At 35.8% G+C, this 23,008-nt stretch overlaps 1 protein-coding gene across 4 annotated transcripts in view; it reads right to left on the reverse strand.

Moving 5' to 3' along the window:
* LOC145694337 (peroxisomal acyl-coenzyme A oxidase 3-like) overlaps window positions 1–23,008 on the reverse strand; it is a 91,828-nt gene that overhangs the window by 11,725 nt on the left and 57,095 nt on the right. For all 4 annotated transcript variants that reach the window (XM_081770454.1, XM_081770453.1, XM_081770456.1 and 1 more), the window contains exons 5-11: window positions 20,267–20,414; window positions 18,054–18,228; window positions 14,784–14,899; window positions 9,981–10,147; window positions 6,914–7,036; window positions 3,560–3,680; window positions 1,577–1,807 (exon numbers count right to left, since the gene is read on the reverse strand). In XM_081770454.1, coding sequence (XP_081626580.1) covers window positions 1,577–1,807; window positions 3,560–3,680; window positions 6,914–7,036; window positions 9,981–10,147; window positions 14,784–14,899; window positions 18,054–18,228; window positions 20,267–20,414 — 1,081 coding nt within the window. The remainder of the gene's footprint in view (window positions 1–1,576; window positions 1,808–3,559; window positions 3,681–6,913; window positions 7,037–9,980; window positions 10,148–14,783; window positions 14,900–18,053; window positions 18,229–20,266; window positions 20,415–23,008) is intronic.

A 23,008-nucleotide genomic window follows, 5' to 3' on the forward strand; every position in this document is an offset into this window, starting at 1 on the left:
AACATCGGTTCATGGGTTTTCTCGAGTATTCACGTTTCCTCCCACTTTACAATTCCACTAATTCTTCCATCATCATTCACTTGCCTTAATCATAGTCTCCCTTAGCCTAATGGGAATAATCGTAAAATGTTTAACTGAAATATTTCATTTCGTTTCACTTCATATTTTTGTAACTCCACCCCATTTTCTTCCCTTCTAGGTCAAATATCAAAAAACAACTGAAACACATTATTGTAAGTGAGAAATCCGATACCAAATTTTAATGCCTCTAACTCTCAGAGGTTCCAGGTTATGGGCTCTTATTTTAATATTATAATCCTCGCCCATTTTTTTAAATACCTTCTTTTCTACATCTAATATTAAGAAAGAAAAAAAAGAATAAAACTATGAAACACATTTCTAATTTTTTAAATTATAAGTCCAAATAACAAATTTCATGTTTTTACCCTTGAGAGATTCAGAGATATAGGAATCTTATTTCCCACCACTTTTTCCTTCTCGTCCCTTTTTCTTCCTTTCTAGCTCAAATATCAAAAAACGCTGAAACACATGTCTAACTATTTGAAATTAGAAGTTCATATACGTATTGGGGAACAATTTTTCGACTAAACCCGAGAGGATATTGGGATCTGAAAGTGGTTATGGAAAAAGACAGATGCTTATTTATGTATATTTTTATGTTCGGCCAATAGCATATGTTGTAACTACTATCGGCAAGTGTAACAGTAATTTCTTGGGAATTATAAACATGAAGTTCATATATGTTTTGAATTTAAATAAATGCAAACTGTTAGTGGAATTACTCCAGAGGTTTGCTTATTAACTAATACACATTAATTGTCTATGTTTCTTCATGAGTGAGTTCAGTTAATTCATTCACGTTACATAATTTAAGAATAACAATAAATTTCATGTCTCGACAATCAGATATTCCAAGATTTGGACATTTTAATATAATAATTGCCACTCCTATCCCCTTCCCTTCAGAAGGTAAATTATTTCATTATTCTAACAATGGAATATACTTATATAAAAGAGAACGCTCCTACCTTGTTAAATTACCCGTGTACATTAACAAACCCCCCTAAATAATTACCAACAACAACAGCACATGTCTTCTTAAGTAAACACAATCACTACCAGAAGCAATCACTTTCCCTTCACACAAATAAGGTCAGTTTACTTTCATCAAGCATAATGTGTGTTTCTTACGAACAATTACCTTTTTGTAACGGCCTATGGAGTACAAATGGTCGAATTCTGAAAAATAAATTTTACTGACAGGAGAGAAGTGGAATAACCCTGAGGAAATTTCTGTTCGCATGATCTGAGTTTCTATTCTATTGTGCCACGAACGTCAATCTATTCGTGGTAACGCTCATGCACTTCTCTCAAAGAAAAGGTACACTTCATGATAACAAATCTCCAATACTCCGACATCATAAATAACAACGACGGAAGTTCCTCTTATTATCGACCTCACCACTTGTAGAAGTTACCAACATGAACAAGTATGAAAAGTAAAAATAAACTTTTATTGGGGAAACGACTTTTATCTCACCCTGAGTGTACTTACTTTCTGGCCTGAGAATCTCCTTCACTGTTCGGGCTGTTAACCTCGTTTGTAAGATGCTGTTGGCGTCTGAGAGAAAGTTGGCTGACCCGAGAGGTGTGCTAATGGCTTGTTTCTTACTCTTCGCCCAGAGATACAGAAGCCAATTGCTTGTCTGTTGTACAAGAACATTGTTGTCTCCTTCGTAAGTACACGACGCATCGTTATCATTTCGCAGATCACCAAGACCTGACACTACAATAATAAAATGGATAATACATTCACTTCAATCTTCAATACAAATTATATTGAATTCAGCACATTTAAATATTAAATAAACAGGGTGTCTACTAAAATTCGAAAATTAAATTTCGTGACCTTTTCGTGACCTTTCCTTCACCAAACATAAAGTTTCGAATCTAATAACAGTACCTATATTCTCCAGGCTGTCTCCTGGAGGGATAAAAACTTGATGTCTACTCATAGTTGAATAAACTGGTTATATGCGTAGGTGATTTCGACAATGCGATGCGATGCGATTTGCATCACCACTACTTAATGATCCCAGCTGAAGGACAATCTCAAGAGCGACCTTAGCTGCGAATTAGGCCGAGTTTTCATGCATGCGATAGAACCGTGCTTTGCTTGCGATTTGGTAGCGTCTGAAGCCGACCACAGACATTTTTGGCGGTGAATTTTGACGTTTTCTCTCTACTTATATTTGTACAGATTAAAAAAGATCGTGACCCAAAGGCTAAATTTCTTGACTTTCATGATGAGTGTTTTTTGATTTCATGACTTTCGTGACCAACAGACACCCTGATAAACGTGTATTATTTAAAATCAACTATACTAAATTTTATAATGGTGTTCCATCTATTTAAAAAAAAAAAAAATCCCCTCGACAGAAAGTCATTTTTATTTCCTATATTTCTACGTGGTCTAGTAGGAAGAGATCTAGTCTGATATGGTGCGAAGGGTTCCTGATTCGATCCGACGCCATTATCATTCCAGAGGTGGTTTGTGAAGAAGTCACATCGGTAAAAATTAGTTTTATCACTTCAAAATAAGAGGAAAACTCACTAATGTACGAGGAAGAATCAGAAAATAAGGTTACATGACCGATATTTCTGGAGCTTCGTCTGATATAGAGGAATGAGGAATGTGCAGTAATTTTAATACATGGAGTTGGCAACCGTGCAGTTTCAGCCAAACGCCACCTATGGCGCTAGTTGTAGGTAAACACAAATGGCGACTCGTTTGGAAAACTGGTCTCGCGAAGAAGTCCGCTCAGTTATTCGATTTCTGTGGGCAAAACATATAATCGCTGCTGAAATCCACCTGCAGCTGGTACAGGTTTATGGAGAGACTGTAATGTCTCTCAGTATGTCACAAAATGGTATCAAAAGTTTGCGGCTGGTAAAGAAAACGTCACCGACGAGAAGCGTAGTGGCCGACCCAGCATGGTATCAACTGATTTGAACACAGTTCGCGTCAAGAAGCTAATTCAGGACAACAGAAGGATCACGTTACGGAGCACCTAGGAGGCTGTCGCTTCCCTTCAGACGAGAAGGTGAAACACTTCCTGACAACGTGACTGAACACGCAAGAACAGGATTTCTACGAGAAAATCTTCAAACTCACCCCACGATGCGACAAGTGCTTCAAACGATATAGAGGTTGTCAAAAAATAATCTAATGTATGTACTATCTGTTGGCTCTATTGGTTGTATGAAATAATATTTTTTAACAATAATACGAAGCCTGCAGTGAAATGGTATAATAATATTTCATTGCAGGCTTTGTAACCTTACTTTCTGATCACTCCTCGTACAATTTTCGTTTAATTTTTCCTGATATTAATTAGTAAGAAAGAACATAATGATATTCCTTATTTATACATTTAAAAAAACATTTTGAAGACACAGTATACCACAAGGATGTTAATTTATTTCTGATATTCGCTACCTTAACTACTACGTTATCAGCTGACATAATATTTGTTACCTTTTAAGTATCCGTGGCCACCGCAGGCTTCACGACATTCTTGAATACCATTTCTTGCTGTCCAAGCAGCGATGGGCTTCCCAGATGATGACAACGCGTGGATTTCAGCACCGAACTCAGACTGTAAAACAATAAAAGCATTAACTGTTTTATTTTAATGCTACTGCTTTTATGTTAAAAAAAAAAAAAAAAATCGGATGTACTCTAAGGCAATGTTTCTCAAATTCAAATCCATGGACCACACGTTCTCCTTGAGTCTCTTTATGGTCTTCTTAGATTGAATATTTTTCCAAGAAAAGACAAAGAAGAAGAAAAACAATTAAGAAAAAAATTGTAGAAAATTACATATCTCACATCATAGCTGGAATCTCAGACAGGCAAAGATTACACAATTGACTACGGTAAATATTATACAAATTCTAATACTTATAGGGGCCGCGATGACTTAGTGGTAGAGCATTCATCTCTGGTGCATGGGGTCTTTGGTTCGATCCCAGCTCGCGCCAAGTGGACTTTATGGTGGAGAAACACCGTGTGCGTGGATTTTCTCGGAGTTTTCCGTTTCCTCCCACTTTCTTCATTCCACCATTTCATTCATTTCTCATTATCACCGTCCCCTTTAGCCTAGCCGGCATAACCATGGCACGTAAAACTCAAAGATTTCATTTCATTTCAATAGCGTGTAGGTTATGGCAGGGTATATACTGGAGTTGATTTGGATATTTCCAGTGTTCTGCTAGAAAAATTTCCAGTGTACTACGATGAACTGGAAAGATAAAAAGGTGAGTACTACATATGATTGTATGCTGTGATATTTACACTCTTTAAAATATAATGAAAAAGCAGTTTTCTCCAATTTTCTAATAGAAAAACTTATCAAAAACTAATGGGTTAAATAACACACAAAGAATAAAAAGTAATTGACTGGACTGAGACTCGAACCGGGTACCTCTGGCATACCGTGCCGATGCGTTGACCATTACGCCACCCAGTCCACTTCCCAGAAATCAACTCATTCTCTCACTCTCGAGAAGTCGAAGAAAAACAAAATACAATAAAGTACATGTTTTCTGATCATTATTTCCCCCAGAATGCCTGTCCTGGTACATAATTACCTTTTTTCTTTTTCTTTCTTTCTTTTTTTGTGTATGTGTATGTGTGTGTGTTGCCCTCTACTCACCCCTCACAGCCAACTATTTCCTCACCTGGTTCACCATAGGCACTATTATTATTATTTTATTATTATTATTTTATTATTATTATTATTATTATTATTATTATTATTGCATTAGTAGAGTAGGATGGTCCCAAGTTCATTCTAATAAAACTGATTCCTATTTCAAAAAAAGTTTGAAAAGCGGTGTCATAACGTAGAAGATCTGACAATGTAAGAGGTCAGAGTCTGCTGAAATCATTGTGCCTACGTACGCAGATATACGTACAGAAGGTTGTTCCCTGTATATAAAACTATTTTTTATTCAGTGCTGCCACCTAGCGTATCATGCTGGAACTATAGAGTCTGCTGGCGGGAGTAGTGTTGTTACGTTTGCGATTGGTTGAAGATGCGTGAGTGTTGGTACTGTTATCAAATGCCGCCGAACATCAACTGATATTGAGAGGGTTACGTAATGGCCCTTTTCCATGGTCAGTTTTCGTACGTAAGCATTGTGAAACAGTGTCGGATTAACACTTGGGGTGACTACTGCGAAAGCTATTGTGGGCCGTTACACACAACAGGCTTCCCCTGCGAAACGTTCACCCACGAAACCACTAGGAGAACGGCTGTAAGCCAAGTGACATCAGTAGTGCTAAAGAGAGATTAGTCCAATGGCGTTCCAAGAAAATCCCCGACGCAATATGATATGGGCGACAGATTTCACCTCGCACCGTCAACTGTGAACAAAACAATTTGCAAGCACCTCAGGTTGAAATGTGTGCGGAAGGCCCGTGCATACCACCTGCTGCCGCGTCACATTGTCGAACGTAAGACGAAATGCAGGAAACTGTATGAAAAGGTACACTCATGTCCTTATTGTCGCATGCCTATAGATATGTTGTTGCACGAATATAATTTGATAACAAATTCGCCCGGTATTTCTTATAATGTTAGTATATGTATAATCGTCAAAGACGTATATGTGGCAAATTTCATGTCAAAAGAGCAGTAAATAAGAACAATAAAACGAAAATAAAACTTTCTTGTCCATTTAGCAACATTTTGTTTTACTCATTCTAATTTTCGTATTTATAATTCTTTTCCTATGAAATTCACCACAAATATATATTTCCCGATTATACACATAGTATCAGTATTAAAAGTACTATGAAAAATCAATATTAAATTATATTCTTACAAGAAAATAGTTATAGATATGCGACAATCATTTTGGACATGAGTATGCCTGGCAGGTTCCAAATGGAACAAAAATCGTTACAATGCATGAATCATATATCCACATTCGATGCCGGTGGTCACATTGGGGCTACCACATACAGTGACATTGACGGCAAGGAGCACAGCAGCTTCATTCGTTAGTATAGGGAAACCTTTTCCCTCGTGGCTTTATGTTCGTTACAGAACTCGGATAAGATGGCAAGTTGATACACAAGGTAGACAAAAATGTGAAGATGAAAGCAAGATTCTTTCAAGAATCCATTCTGACACCTATCTATCAGAGAGACATCTCACAATTGTATTGAATGGACGCGAACCAGATAATGGTCCATATGGACAAGGCTTCGAGTCATATCTTCAGAAGTCGCTACGTTTTTATCAGGAAATGGCAGAGGAATTAGGACTTCGTGTCATTCCGTTTGAAGAAATTCCTGTGAAAAGCTGATGCCAATCCAGCGGATTTTTGAGCATTTTGGACTGCTGAAACGACGTCTTTAACATCGACCGCGCACCCTGGACGGGCTCCGGAAAGCTTGAATGGAGGAGTGGGACAGAATTCCCGTGTCCGTTCTGCGCTGGGACTTGCTGCAATGGAAACTGCGATGCCGTGTGATAGTCCACAATGCTGGAGCTTCAATAGAACAGGTCGGTGGTGGTGGCGCGGTATCTCTTAAGGTAAGTACCCGTCAAAAAGGTCGGATATAAGGTGAACAACCCTCTGTATACTGAAGATTTATTTCAAAGATATAATACATCAAACAGAGCTCATTTTGTATTCTTTTCGTCGATTCTGTTATTCCCAATTTCTAACTTGTGGTTTTGATGAGCATAATTAACGAACAATTACTTAAACGACTTCGATCCGGAATTTAAACGACAATTTTAGTACAAGATAGCTATAGATATATTTTTTATATATATTTTTAATTAATCTAATTAATAACAGTGATAAATCTTACCAAGTCTGTTTCTTCCGATTTTGTTAACAACGTCAACTGGAAGTCAATAAAAGATTTGATGAGCTGTTCAGAAAACACTTTCTGAGCATATGCTGCTGCGATATACGGGAAAAGCCTCCATTGCTGAAAAAGAAAGGATAACAGACTATTCTACAATATTTCTTTGGTATTGGTATACAAAAATTTTTCATTTCAAGTGATTCATCCGGCAGACATGCCCTCCACAATTTACTTTTTGACGAAATTAAATTATTTGATTTGATTTTCAGTTGAGCGTCCCTTTCAGCAGCAAGGCTCTATGAGACGCAGACCTACAACTTAGTATCCGAACCACATGCGCTCCCGCCGGGAATCGAACCCGGGCCTCCCACACCAAAGCTGCGTACGCTAACTGCTTAGCTACGAGATGATTTAATCACAATTTACTTATAACACTTTCACAACAAAACGAAATGTACAGTCTGAAAAAAAAAAAAAAAACTTGTATATATCGTTTGTACATTAAATATTGTTTTGTCGATGATCAGGGTGTCTACTAAAATTCCAAAATGAAATTTCGTGACTTTTTCGTGACCTTTTCTTAACCAAACCACAAAATTTCGTAACATTCTCCAGAGCAAATTTGGGTGCGAATTGGGCCGAATTTTCATGCATGCGATAGAAGCGTGCTTTGCTTGCGATTTGGTAGCGTCTAAAGCCGAAAACAGACATTTTTGGTAGTAAATTTTGACATTTTATAGAACAAAATTTTCCAGTTTGTACCTATATTTGTACAGATAAAAGAAATCGTGACCCAAAAGCTAAATTTCTTGACTTTCATGACCGTTTTCTGATTTCGTGACTTTTTCATGACTTTCGTGACCGATAGACACCCTGATGATGTACGTTGTAAATTGAATTGAAATTACTGACCTTATATCCTTGAAAATCCAACTTATTTGTTACATGATTTCAGTAATTTCTGCTACTTTCTACAGTAACTTCCTAAACTGCTACACTAAACTTATTGTGTGTATCTTCTACAGTAATCCTGTGACTGTCCCGGGAGAGGACAACAACATGCTAAGAATGACATTAAATTATACAACACTTGTATACACGTTATGTAAAAAATTGAATTCACGATTTCATTGTTTTAAAACTTAGTGTCATTGGCAAATTATTTTTGTATGATATTTTCTTAGTACTGTCGTTGTCCTCACCGGAACAGTCACAGTATCAGAAGATACACATAATAAGTCTAGCGTAGCAATTGAAGAAGTTACTGAAGAAAGTGGCAGAGACTACTGAAATCATCTAACAAATAAGTTGTTTTTCAAAGATACAAGGTCAGTCATTTCAATTTATAAATATGTACCCTATAGAGTCCATTAGTAAACACTGTACGTTGTAGTTCAATCTACATATACTCCATCATAGTCTCTGCTAATTTCAAATTGGAGGTCTGCCTGCATTATGGAACCTAATTAAAATTTCAATACAAAAGTGATTTCATATTAACTCGAATGAATATTACGTACTCTTCAGGTTAATATGAATAAGTTTCGTACCGAGATTTTTAATCTGCAAGAATATTTAAGAAATTCATAATGGATCATTTACAGTGAAGCCCACTTATAACGAATTTCAAGGGACCAACACAATGAGTGAGTTCTTTATATCCGAACTTCGTTATAAACAAACTCATGTATTTTTCCAAATTATGGGAAAAACAAAGGATTAGATAACAAGCAGATACGTTCACAAAATAATACACAACAGTATAGCATTACACTTGAAGATAATTTTATTAATTGGGTTGTTATCTAACCTATGGTACATATTGCAATTCTTCCTACCTGTTCAATCACGCTTGAAGAAGTCTGTAATTTTCTTCTGAACCGTGTCTGCAGCTACTGTTCGTAACATCGCCGTTTCCATTTCCTCAAATACCCGAAATGCATTATCCGGCACTGTGTTGCTGTGTTCGAAAAGATAACATTGCAAGTTTTCCAAACTTTGGATCGCTTCTTTCGAACTCACGGGTTGTTTCCTCTTGTTTGTCATCTTTCAATCTAGTTATGCACAAACACGAGTTTAAAAAATCAACTTTCGGAGTGTTCCTACCTTACAGCTACCGCAAACGCACCCCTTTTTCTCCGCGTCCAACACAATGAGCTCCAGTGAAAACAGAGATTTATTTTTAACCTCGACCTTGAAACTTTGGTGCACGCGCGTTGCCAGAAATATCTGCACCCGAGGCGATCTGTTGTCATCCGAGTGGGAGGAGGAGGAGTGAGTCATGCCTGGCTTGCACAGCGATAACAGCTATGAAAAACAGTTTTAGTTCTTAAATGTTTTAAATAAACGGTGCTACAAGGATTTCATTTAAGTTTATAATATCCAATAATTCGATATTTCCGAGTTCGTTATATCTCAAAGTGGGCTGCACTGTAATTTCCCCACACTATAGTGTTCATTTCTAGCATGAGTTGTAAGTTGTAAACAGGGAAAAGAAAAATTAAAACAGACACTTTTAGCAACAGCAAACTTTAAGGACTGCTTTACGCTACTTTTATTTTCATTATCTAAAAAGAATAATGCATTTAAAGTTATGGTAATATGATGTAATTTCACTCATTAGTTCATTACTTTTTTTCTTTAATTACGGACGAACGGAGCTGTTGGATAAAACACCAATTCTGAAAACGTGTACCTAAAAGAACCACACTAAAAGTAGAATCTGAATTAGGTGAATCATGACTTGAAACAGAATCCTAAAATGTTTAAATAACATCCAACGTTCCCTTTAACACTCGTACTAAAGCTAACACAATAGCTAGTAAAATATAGAGTGAAATATCGCCATATCCGACATACTGTAAATGTTCTAAAATTCATTTTATTTGTGTGGAAGTTCAACAACCCTTCTCAGCATCAATTATATGTGAGACAAGAACTAAAGTAACCCCTTGGGATTTGAACCTTTTTTTTTTTTTCCACCCAGATTGAATCAAGAGGCTAGAGGAACTAGAAACTTCCTGCTGTGTATTTTAAATGATATTATATATATAAACTTTTTTCTCACCTGCAGTTGGTATTCAATTACAGGGAGTTCTTCGCCGTCTTCTTTCGGACCAAACTGCTTTCTGACAGCAGAGTATCTCACGGCAATTGGGACAGCCTTCCATAAATTAGCAACGCATAAGCCAATGATTGATACACGGCCTGACGATAAACTGCCTAAGGAAGCGCCTGCAAAGCACAAATCAACAAATATTAATTTCAGACTTGGAATAAAATGTAGATTATTTAAATGGAAAAAAATATTAATATGTACTGGACAACATGTATCATCATATTCTTAACATTTTCTGGCTATTCCTTTCACATACAAAAAAAATCTGGGAATAAATGCACCCTCATATTCCATGAATAATTTCATTTCTTTGGTGTGAGAGATCTGGGACCCATTGCTCGGAACTTCGTAACCACTTTCTAATAACCAACCGCTGTTACTTGCATAAACATGTTTAAGGGCTTGCAAAATTGTACAATAAATATCACTTACACCTTATCCAGAGCGCCAAAAATGTCAATCGAGTCATTCTTTGTTTGAGAACTTCTGTGAACAATATACACAGTTGAGCCTTATACCTTAGTTCAGTGATTTATTTGTGGATTTTGTAGAAGGGGGGAATATATATACAAGATTGTGTTCCGTATAATAGAACAACTTTAAAGTGGGGTTGGGATAATGCTATTTTTAAACCTATCCAGTTTGAAATTATTGTACTAGTTTGATAGGAGACTCCCAAGTTCATCATTTTTTTAAACTTAAAAAAAAAAAAAAAATTATGATAAATACGAATAGGTACGTTAGATAAGATTTGGTTAGATAGATTAGATTGCATGCGTTAGTTACCTTACTACTTTTTGTCCTACTGCTGAGGACAAATATAGAGCATCCAGTAAAAGCCCTATAGTTGCATTGCAATTTGCACATCTTGTCATAACAAGTGTCACATTCCTACGTAAAACGGTTTTCCTATGAGAAGTAATTCTTTATTCTGTGCTAATTTGGTCCTTAAAGACCAAATTCCCCGCCCGAACAATCAATACAACAAAAGGTAAGAGTTTACTTTGGGGAAACAGTAATAGGTACACATATACTTGCGCCTAATTTTATTAAGTAGATGGGGAAAGACGCTACTAAATGTCATTCCTTATTATCATAAGTGAGTTTTCGTACCATTTTGCTCCTTGTACTTAATAAAATTAGATTCAGGGGTGTGTGCACCTATCAATGTTCTGCTAAAGTGAACGTTTGGCCAACAAAAAATACTGGCATTAAAATGAATCCAGAATTGAAAAAAGACAGGAATAAGCTGAAGCATGATTTACGGCATGTTATCTAACACTGTCTTTAGAAATTAACAATACTTTCACACCGTACCTCACTTTAGCAATACGTAGAATAGTGTAGCAATACGAGGTTCTTTTACATCGGATACCGTCTTTTTCCCAGTTGGTTTGTTGGTAGTAGCATGATGTCATGATGTCCATTTTTTATCCACCTGATGGTATACTTTTCTGCATTGAACGAGGTAATATCTGGTCCATTAACATTTATGAAAATAATAAATTCGAGGGTTTTTACAGATAAATGTTCTAGTATCAGTATGTTGGAAGTTTAAGCTGGAAAAGCCTCTCTCACACTCTGCAGAAGAAACTGGAAGAACACTGATTTCCCTGTTAAGATTTTGTAGATTTGGGCCAATATTAGGTTTCCTCTTATGCTCTCGAAATTCCTGCAGAATTTTGGCTGAATCATCAGAGGAAAATTTTAATTTTAATTTTTTATTTTTATTTTTTATTTTATTTTATTTTTGAAATTTACATTACTTCTTTGTCGCCGTTTAACATTCTTGCAGACAATTATTCTCGCCAATTGGATTGTAGAAAAACCTTTTGGAAAGATTCATACTTTCACATATTTTAACTATGGAATCACAAACCTCTCTGCCTATTGTTACCTATATCTTAAATAAACCTAAAAATATATTGCTACGCACCTGATTAACTACAGTACGGATATACACCATGAGAACAGATTTATGAGACACAGTGGAGGATTCGTCCATCATTAGTGCGAAGGGTTGATCGGAATTCGCAAGATACTGGGTCATTTTTCGTTCATTTCTGTAGCTACAAAGTCAATAATATTTGAACACGTAACAGAGTAGAGAACTTGTCCGTGGTTCATTCCATTTATTTCTTACTATTTAGTAAGATGCACGGTAAACGACAGACGATTTTGCGCAATAACATAAGTAGTTCTAAATATAACAGTTGTTTTTTCAACACGATTTCATTCACAATTAACACGAAAGCCACTTACTTTCTTACTTTGTGCACTGAAATTACTTGCCTTTTAATCGTCAGGAGCTTTTCCTTTATTAAAATATAGTCTAATATCCATTTTCTTATGTTCTTTTTAAGTTGCTTGTCAACGAAAAAACTACCAATTCTCAACTGCAGTGACTGCCCACTAGTAACTGAAAATGTTTTATTATTATTATTATTATTATTATTATTATTATTATTATTATTATTATTATTATTATTATTATTATTATTATTATTATTATTATTGTGCTACTCAGGTAAAGTATGATAATCAGTGGTATCAGCAGCAAGATTTTTCTTCGGGAAACAATTCTATAAACAAGACCAGCATAGCTCGCAACAATAAACATACTAAAAAACTAAAGAATTGTCACTAAAATATGGAGTTGAATTATTGTACTTTAAAATCGATTGTATAGCCTAAGAAAGGTGGAAAATATCTTCCCAGGCTGGGAAGATAGAATTAAATCTAGAGACAGGGAAACCAAAACTTAGAAGGGGGGAAATTCCCAGGCTTCCCTGGCTACAAATAAATCCCTGCCTTAGTTCCTATAATTAACCAGTCTTACTTCAGTTAATCTGAACATTGACGCTGTTGTTTCTTTGTTTTAATTTTATATTTTGTTTTATAGTAGTTGCACTAATTATAATTTCTTTTTTGTTTCATTCTAGAAGATGTCTTCCCAAACTATGGCTTCCATACTGGTCATGAAGATCAATGTTGGCACATCAATACCGATGTTTGTTGCCTTTGTAAAAAGCACTATTCTTTCCCCGTTCGAAACTCCTATATACAATATTCAGACTTCAAAAATAAATAAACTAATAACAGTAATAATAAACCACTTTTTTTTTCTGGTAACCTGTGATCATATAGTAACATGGCTGTGGAATTTCATGAATTTGCTTACTTTTTCCCGGATTGTGTATTCACATCCTTGAGAGATTATGAAAAAGTAATTTACAGAAATTTTATGAACGATTACTGGATTCATGTTGAAGACGATGAAAATCCTGTAACGCCTAAATTCATGACATTAATTGACGTGCCAATAATACGGGAAGGAGACATGCAACTTCTAGTAGTGCGAGATTTTATGCATCAACTGACTGTATTACATTAAATAATCGGGATTTACGCAGGCTATTGCACTTCGACAAACACTACATAGGCATATCCACGAGGAACATCAAGACACGGATAACGCAACATATAGGGATGCGAGATGTGAAGAGCCTCCCACATCAGGATTGTCGAAGCATGTATAAATAACAGGTTATGAAGTAGGCAGAGTCGCAGTCTTACTTACACTCATGCTCAAACAACATTGATAAAAATGTTTTTGAATCTCTCTTCACCAGAACAAAAGAAACCTGAACTAAACTTGGATAATGGGAACCTCAATCATCCGTAGAACAATGTGATAAACAGTAAACTATGACTAAATACGAACACATTATTATTATAATTATTTTTTTTTCAAGTGTGAATATTATACTATACACAGGAAATTTGGAAAGTAAAGAACAATGTTGCCAGTGGTTTTTACAAAGACAACAAACATTAGTGTTGATTTGGCAATATTGATCTTTATAACCATTATGAAAATCATGGTTTGGCAAGACATTTTCTGGAATAAAATAACAAGAAATTTCCAATTAGTAAAACAAAATACAAAATTAAAAAAAAAAAAAAATGTCAGTGCTTAAATCATCTGCGGTAAGACAGATTAATTATAGGAGCAAATGGTGCTCAAGTGTGAATAGTGCACATAAAGAATGGCTCAATTGACATTTTTAGCTCTCTTTACCAAGAGTAAGTAATATTTATTCTACAATCTTCCAAGCCTTTTGAACAAGTTTAAGCAACTAATAACAGTTGGACATTAGCAAGTAGTTAAAGAAGTTAAGGCAACAGGTTTGTTTACATAAAACTCAAACTAAAAAGGTTGACAGGAGTCTACCACAAAATACACGGTGCCGTTTCTAAGTTTTCAAGTGATCAATCATAAATAAATTCCGGCTTGCGTCAGACCTGCGCTTAAAAATGGTTCCAGAGAGAACTGAAATATAATGTAGAATGATATCCTAAACACGTGGAGTAGTTGGTTAGGTGTACAAGGTAAGATTCTATGTCCAATTATTCTGTAATCACAAGATTTCATTAATTTTATAATACATCTAAGAGATTGATTGATTGATTGATTTTTTGAGTTTTACGTCCCGTTCAGCAGCAAGGCTATATGAGACGTGGACCTACTGATTAACGTGGAATCCGAACCACATGAGCTCCCGCCGGGACATCTAAGAGATACACAAAGGAAAAGTTGCGTATGCTCACTTGAAGATAGAACTATCATTTGTTGTCATTCTGGTTGATATTCTGATGTGGACTCAACCACTTTAATTTTATTTTTAACAATACCAACCCATCGAGTACTCCAACTATAAAAGCGAAGCAGCACAATGGAATAATACTTACTAAACCTCTTCTTTGGGTCCTTAAATGACGTAACGTATTTCCCATCAGGAGTTACATCACCAGTTCTATTTAACAAGTTCTCTCGCGGAATCCGGTAATTTTGAAAAAGGACAAACCTGAAAAGTACAGGAAAAGAGTGACGTAAGAAAAACAGAATTATATGATCCTTATATTGAAGTCCCTCCCAGTTAAATAATACGAGATCTCTCCCTTCATGTGGAAGATCCGGATTTTAGTTCCAGTGACAGCTTATGTGGCGCGAATTCCTTTAAACAGTAGAGCCATATGGTTTCAATACTCATAAATATATAACCTTCCGTTTTGAAAAGCTTCACTTGCATCGTCAATACATTTCTATGATTTTGTTTTTCAAAAAATCCACTCAGTAATATGTACGTTCTTTCAACGAAAGTGTTAATACAGTAAAATGGCGAATGTTTAGAATAGCGAAATAATTTTTTAACCTCCTATCCTTTTCCTTAGTTAATGTGTGCTAAGTTGCTTTACTTTAACGAATTTCGAACTTTCAATATAATCAATGAAAAAATCATATTTTTGCCTATATTTCTTTATTTAAAAAAAAAAAAAAAAAAAAAAAAAACATGTCAGATGATACGCAGCCATTTTTCCATTTTTCAATGTATGTGACTGGTTGAGAAGGATAGCGATTTATAAGTAAATAATGACGGTTATTTCATTAAGTAAGCTTTGCGCATCTTCGACTGCAAGAAAGAAGGGACTGAATCGTAGCCAGGATAGATTCTTTCTTACTAAAAACATTAAAAATTAACCAAAATTATTAAGAATTTGTTTTAAATTATGTATATAGTTATTAACGTAATATTTCCTTTAAATAATTGTTTTATCACGTACTTTTATTTAAAACAAATATTTGGACAATAAATGGATGAACAAATGTTGAACGACTACACTTTATGCTGCCACACTTAGACGCTTTCAGTGCTTAATCATGCATTTTATACTTTTTCGTTTTTTAATTTATGTTGAAGTAATGTAGATCCCGCAGTAAATATAACAACAGGTGACTGACTGACTTCAGTACAATATAATTTTACTATAGGAAACTACATGCACACAAAGTGGTATTCTACTCCACACTAGGATTTGTTTACAATGAAATATGACTGAGTTTGCGGCGAATAATTAGAAGTTATGTATAAATGTATTTTTCGCACAAGTCACATTTTCGTTTACGTCATAATAACTGGTGTAAAACAGATTGAATCTGGGGTCGCGGTGGCTCAGTGGTAGAGCGTTCACCTCTGGTGCTTGGGGTCCCGGGTTCGATCCCAGCCCCCGCCAAGTGAACCTTGTGATGGACAAACACCGTGTGCGTGGGTTTTCTCGGGGTTCTCCCATTTCCTCCCACTTTCTTCATTCCACCATTTCATTCATTACTCATCATCACCGTCTCCTTTAGCCTAACCGGCATAACCGTGGGAAGTAAAACTCAAAGATTTCATTTCATTTTACAGATTGAATCTGTGAAATTAAGGAGTTGGAATAATCACTAATAATTATTATTAAGGAGTTGGAATAATAAAGCAATAATAGAATTACAATAACAAGTTCTTAATAACATTTGAAGAAGAAAATCAATTAATCCAACTAATGATCGTATCTTCACACAAACCTTAATAGCTCGTTTAAACTTACATGGATTTTTTTTTTTTTTTAACTAGCAATCAGTTTTTGTGCAGCATCAAGTAAGTGCTCGGCATAGAAAGTGGTTATCGCATCGGATTTCTACCAGAGCGACCCGGATTCGAATAATCGCACGCCCAAACTTTTGAACATCCTTCAATTTCATTTTCAATCCATACTCAGAGTGCTAAGCAAGATCATCATCTGAGGAAAAGGAAAGTGACATTTGAATGACAAGAAATTGGAGTATACTCATGAATGAAGGCTAAGATTTACAAACTTATATTCCTCAATGACGCACATAGAATGAAAATGTGACTGACTGGACCGGAACTCGAACCCAGGACTATGCCGATGCGTTAATCACTACGCCACCCAGTCTGCTTTTCCACTCTTTGTACGTTATTGAATTCGCTTCTATAGAGGATATGGTGTGTTAAAAATTGGTTGTTTCGTCTTTCATTAATATTTATATGAAATCACAACCATCATAGGTGCTCAATATATGGACACAGGGATTATCCAATCACAGCAGGAGTCTGTGGTACAACCCCCGAGGTCCGAGATGACAGCACAGACTTTGAGAGTGAGTGGCTGTTTTGGATGTCGTAGTGGTTAAAGCATCGGCACGGTATGCCGGAGGTCCCGGGTTCGAGTCTCGGCTCAGTCACTCACTTTTTCACTCATTGTACGTTATTGAACTTACATCTATAGAGGATATGATGTGTTAACAAGTCGGTTGTTTCCTCTTTCATTAATATTTATTTTCTTCGATTGTTCCAGAATCATAATTCCAGTTAACTTCTACCATTTTCTAACTCGTGAATGATCAGTGCTTTCTTTCTTTCTTCTTACATATAGTATGTAGTTAAATAATACCTTATACATACAACGAATTATAATGTCACTGATATACAGAACTCATTGAATACGCTCCAAAATGGACAGAGATAAATCTTAAAATCGAGAAATTTCTTCGTGCATCAACTCCATAGCAAAAGTCTGTTTCAGTGCTCCATAGGCTTACCAACTGTCCTGTTGGTTGAAATGTTAGGTGTAAATTGGGTTGCATCTGTCCAGGGGCAAGCAATACCATACTGGACTGACCTAATGAAGTTATAGCAGTGAGAGGAGAGATACTTTTGTCGTTGACTGTACAAAAGATCGAAACTTTGTCATGTTCACTGAGTCATCAAGAAGTATATCGTCGGCGGCAATTCAAAACCTGCTATGTGCATTTTGCAGGAGAAGCGAAAAACAGTATCCTGGTTAGCTTTTTGGCTTTATAAAAGTGATGTTATAAGTAATATTTGATGCTGCACGTAACTTGATACCTTTTCAAGTAACTTGAGAAGGTACCAGTTACGTGCAGCATCAAATATTACTTATAACATCACTTTTATAAAGCGAAAAATCTAACCAGGATACTGTTTTTCGCTTCTCCTGCAAAATGCACATAGCAGGTTTTGAATTGCCGCCGACGATATATTATAATTTTGAAATGACAATTTTTATGGCTTCTTTTAATATATTTTTAAAAAAACGTCGCAGAACACGATTTTATAATAAACAAGAACATAGAATAATGTAAACAATATACTTAACCCATTATCTATTCCATTGCAGCCTACTTTCTCTCCAAGATCTCCAGCGATAACTCCTGGATAAGTCATCATAGTCTTGTTATTTCGTATAGGAACAACGAATGCGTGCAAACCATGATTCTGTCCATCTGGCGTAATTAACTTAGCGTAAACGATTGCATGTGTACAACATTTCCCTAAATGAAAAGTAAAATTACGATGAGGGATTAAGAGTAAATTTAACTTATTTCAACAAGATAAGATAAATGCAAAAAAATCCACAAACACTACGGTTTCCATTAATAATGAGACTCATTTCTTACATAAGATGTACTTTATCACGTTACACATACAGAGGAAATAAATACTGTTATAGATCTAGTTTGAGAAAATGATTTGTTTTCCATGTTCTCGAGGAAGCATCGCATGTGATGGGTGAAGAACTTGTCAAGACGTTTACCATTTTATACATAAATATTTATGTGAGTGAATTACTACAATAAAGCATAATTATAAGGCACCATTTTTGTATATTGGAATATGCAGGGACGTACGGAGGGGGGGACACGGGGGTCCGGACCCCCACGAAATTTCGACTTTTTAAAAATTTAGCCTAATTTTAGGGGCAATTTTAGCAATTTTAATATAAAATAGCTTCATATTTAGTTTGGACCCCCCCGAAATAAATTCCTGGGTACGCTACTGGGAATATGGCTATTTTACACCTATTATTTTGAAATATTAAATATAGCTTATTACGTTCGACATACACACTAAGACCAATAAAAAAAAAGTGTTATATACGAGAAGTGATCAGAAAGTAAGGTTACAAAGCCTGCAGTAAGCACCTGTCTCATCGTGGGATAAGTTTGAAGATTCTCTTCTGGTAAAAATCCTGTCCTGTCCGTTCAGCCACGTTGTTACAAAGTGTTTCACCTCCTCGTTTGAAGAGAAGCAACGGCCTTCTAGGTGCTTCGTAACGAGAACCTCCTGTTGTCTTGAATCAGCTCCTCCACACAAGCTGTATTCAGATCTGTTAATGCCGTGGTGAGTCGGCCACTGCGCACCTCGTCGGTGATGTTTCCTCTACCAGCTGCAAACTTTCGACACCATTCTGCGACATGTTGACGAGACATTATAGCCTGTTTGTAAACCTCGAATTACCAGCTGCCGGTGAATTTCAGCCGGGGTTACATGTTTCGCCCAGAGAAATCAAATAACTGAACGGACATTTTCGCGAGACCAGTTTTCCAAACGAGTCATCATCCTACAACTAACGCCGTAGGTGGCAGGTGGCTGAAATTTTGCATACATTATTAATATCCATGCATTAAAATTATCACACACTCCTCATTCCTCTATAACAGACGAAACTGCAGAGATATCGGCCTTCTAACCTTAGTTTCCGATACTTTCTCGTATAAAATTTACGAGAATACTCAACATCTTATTTAAATTTCTAAAGAAAAATAAAACATATTCTGTGTTTAAGTCACAACTTCATAACTTCTTACTTTAAAAAAAAAAAATGAAAAATCTGTAAATGAGTTTTAGAAGAGAATACATAATTTTTCTTAGACATTAATTAGGTTATGAACAAAGCTAGAAATTTTAGGTGCTATACTTAATTTTTTCCTCTATTAAAATGTCCAAATTAACTTGTCTTGCAAAAGACAAAAAAATAAACACTTCTAATTGTCTTTCGGTTAAACCTTTTTGCGTTTTTTTCAATGCAAGTACCTTTGTGCATATTTTTTCAATGCCATAATCTATTTGCACTTTTTTTTTTTTAAAAAAAACTATTTTTTGGCTCCTCTTCTGGATTTTATTCACATAATAATTAAACAAGGGTAATAATGCGTCACATTTCAATCGCTTCAGTGTAGTCCCGTTAGGGAAAATATATTAAATAGGAAGCAAAGGGAGATGGCAACATCAAATTGATCAACGACGGCTACCACAAATCTTTGTTAAGAACAAGAATTCTGGAAAACCAAAAAGTGGAACAAAAGATTGTGATCTTGGCCAATAATTAGTTTTTGGTCAGGGACCAAAAAATTTCTTAATAGCTCCTAAATCGAGTTTTGGTATTTTCTACGGAATAAGCACATTATACTGAATTAAGTGATAATTTGGGTTTGGCTACATTATATGTAGTTCTCCAGATATAAGGCCTAAAAGAAAAATGTTGATTAAAATATATTGGATCTTTTGATCCAAAAATGCTTTGCGTACCAAGATTTCCAACCCAGCATTTGGCAGCCTCAAAATCAGGCGTGTTAAGCACGAACTGTTGCGTGGACGGATCATACGTAGCGGTCGTTCTCATTCCTTTAGTATTTGTGCCGTGAGCGACTTCCGTCAATGCAAAGCAACCAGCAGACTGGAAGAAGAAACAAAAGCACAGTTAAAAATTATAAGTACTGATTTTGTTCTTGCAAATGTTACACATAAAGTTGTTCCTGCCGTTTCAATATAGCTCTGACTGTTTGTGCAAATTTTCTGTTAACCATCTCGTCCATGATTTAGTAACTTCCAGTAGAATTAAAACAATCTCTAAGCAAAGTACAACATTTTACAATTTTCCATATAACCTCTTGGGTCAAATTTATACAGGTGATAGAGGGGTCCAATATACGTATTTTGAGATAGGAAGCCGAAGGTCGAAAACGTCTAGTTCAAGCGTCGCGTCACTCCATCTTGAAGTTGCAGCAATCTGTGGGAACAAGAATGACGTTGCAATAACAAATGTGTTTATGACGTCGATGTAATCGGTTTTACTGTGCATAACACTACATATGAGCATGTAAATGTTTAGTACAAACACACTACTGCTGCACTGTACGTACCAAAAACTCACAGTAACTGTACAAAATGACGACCACAACCTCGACTAACATAGCACAACACCTAAAAAAAAAAAAATAGTGCCTCACTCGCTCAAATATCCTCGGAGTCTCTTGCACAATCAAGCAGGCAGCTAGGACTCTTGCAAGCAAGTCCTTCTCGCATTCTACTGGCGATTCATACACCAAGGGCTTTCCTTCCTCCGTGATGTACTGCCTGAAGTATTGGAGACTGTACCTCTTGATGTCCACGCGTGAATGTGGATGCAACATGACGGCGCACCTGCTCACTTCGATGTGGATGTTCGCCATTATTTGGATACAACCTTCCCTAATCGTTGGATTGAATGAGGTGGTCCCACGGTGGCCAGCGCGCTCCCAGGATCTCAACCCTCTCGAATTTTTCTTTTAAGGACACATCAAGTCCTTGGTGTAAGAATCGCCAGTAGAATCCGAAGAGGACCTGCTTGCAAGAGTCCTAGCTGCCTGCTTGATTGTGCAAGAGACGCCGGGGATATTTGAGCGAGTGAGGCAAAATTTCCTTAGGTGTGCTATGTTAGTCGAGATTGATGGTCGTTACATGGTGCAGTTACTGTGAGTTTTTGGTACGTACAGCGCAACAGTAGATTTTTGTACTAAACCTTACATACTCAGATGTAGTGTTATGCACAATAAAGCAGGTTACATCGACATGATAAACACAATTGTTATTGAAACGTCGTACTTGTTCTCACAAATTGCTGTAACTTCAAGATGGCGTGACGCTTGAACTAGCCGTTTTCGACCTTCGATTTCCTATCTTATAGTTGTTTCCAAAGCTAATCAAAGTTTTCTTATCAGCAGTAAAACTGTCAAAAGGTTGTTAGCGGGCACGTGCGGTTTGTCAACCAGTTGAATGTTACCGGCATTACAAAAGCTTAGCCGCTCTCCCTGTTGACAGGGTAAACAATGAAAGCTGCAACTATTCTTCTTACTTAGTGTTGCAAAGCAATAAGCAGATAAATAAAACAAGAATAACCATTTAAAATAGGAATAAAATACGTACAGGTCATTCAACAAGTAAATTTCTCTCCTATTAATAATAATAATAGTAATAATAATATAGTTTTTACGTCCGAGCCGTTTCGGGCCACTCCGCATTTTCGGTAATGCTCGGAAAATAGAATCGATCCTGGACCGCCCGTTGGACCGATATTGTATTTTTACTCATATGAATCGGGTTTGCCTGATTGACCCCTATGAATAGAGTTGGCCTGATAACTCCGTTTTTATGAAAACAAGCTTAATCTGTCATTGTTGTAAATGGTGTATTGTTTCACTTTATTATTGTAACACAAATTGTTTTAATTGTCATGTACGAACACATAACGAGTCTATCGGGTCAAACGGTCCAAACAGGCGAAACACGGGTCAAACGGGTTTATCAGGTCTAAGGATCGAGTGAACCAAACGCAATGGGTAACGGGCAGGTACTGTTTACCCGAAAAGTTCAAGCACTAATTATAGATTTAAATCATACTTAATTAAGACCTCTAATTGTTTGCATTCACTTTTTATTATTATTATTATTATTATTAACCAATCAACGAACTTGCGGATACATAAACATAAATGCTCAAATCTAAATTATTGCATTATATTATTGCAATGAGCATGAACGTGATTTACTATTAGGAGTTAACGTAATGCACTAATGTTAGTATTTTATAAATAGCATTATTATTATTATTATTATTATTATTATTATTATTATTTCTTGTTTATGCCCTTCATGCAATTTAGAATCAATCTCACATAAAGCACTATATCAGACCTGGCTGAATATTATTTTGAAAATTCTCACACAAATAGATAAAATAAACAATTGGAATTTAACACTTAAAGAGTTTAAAACATGTCCTCGTTTTCGTTTTCCTCACTTTCTGAGGACGATTGATCTATCTCGATGACAACATGATCCTTGTCTCTATCAAAAACATTTTGCAATACACGATAACTTTGTTCAATGTCCCGGGGCAACTTTATTATTATTATTATTATTATTATTATTATTATTATTATTATTATTATTATTATTATTATTATTATTATTATTATTATTATTCGACAGGCCATCTGTCTATAATGACAA

The sequence above is a fragment of the Thermobia domestica genome, chromosome 9, assembly GCF_964235325.1.
Source record: "Thermobia domestica chromosome 9, izTheDome1.hap1.1, whole genome shotgun sequence".
NCBI lineage: Eukaryota > Metazoa > Arthropoda > Insecta > Zygentoma > Lepismatidae > Thermobia > Thermobia domestica.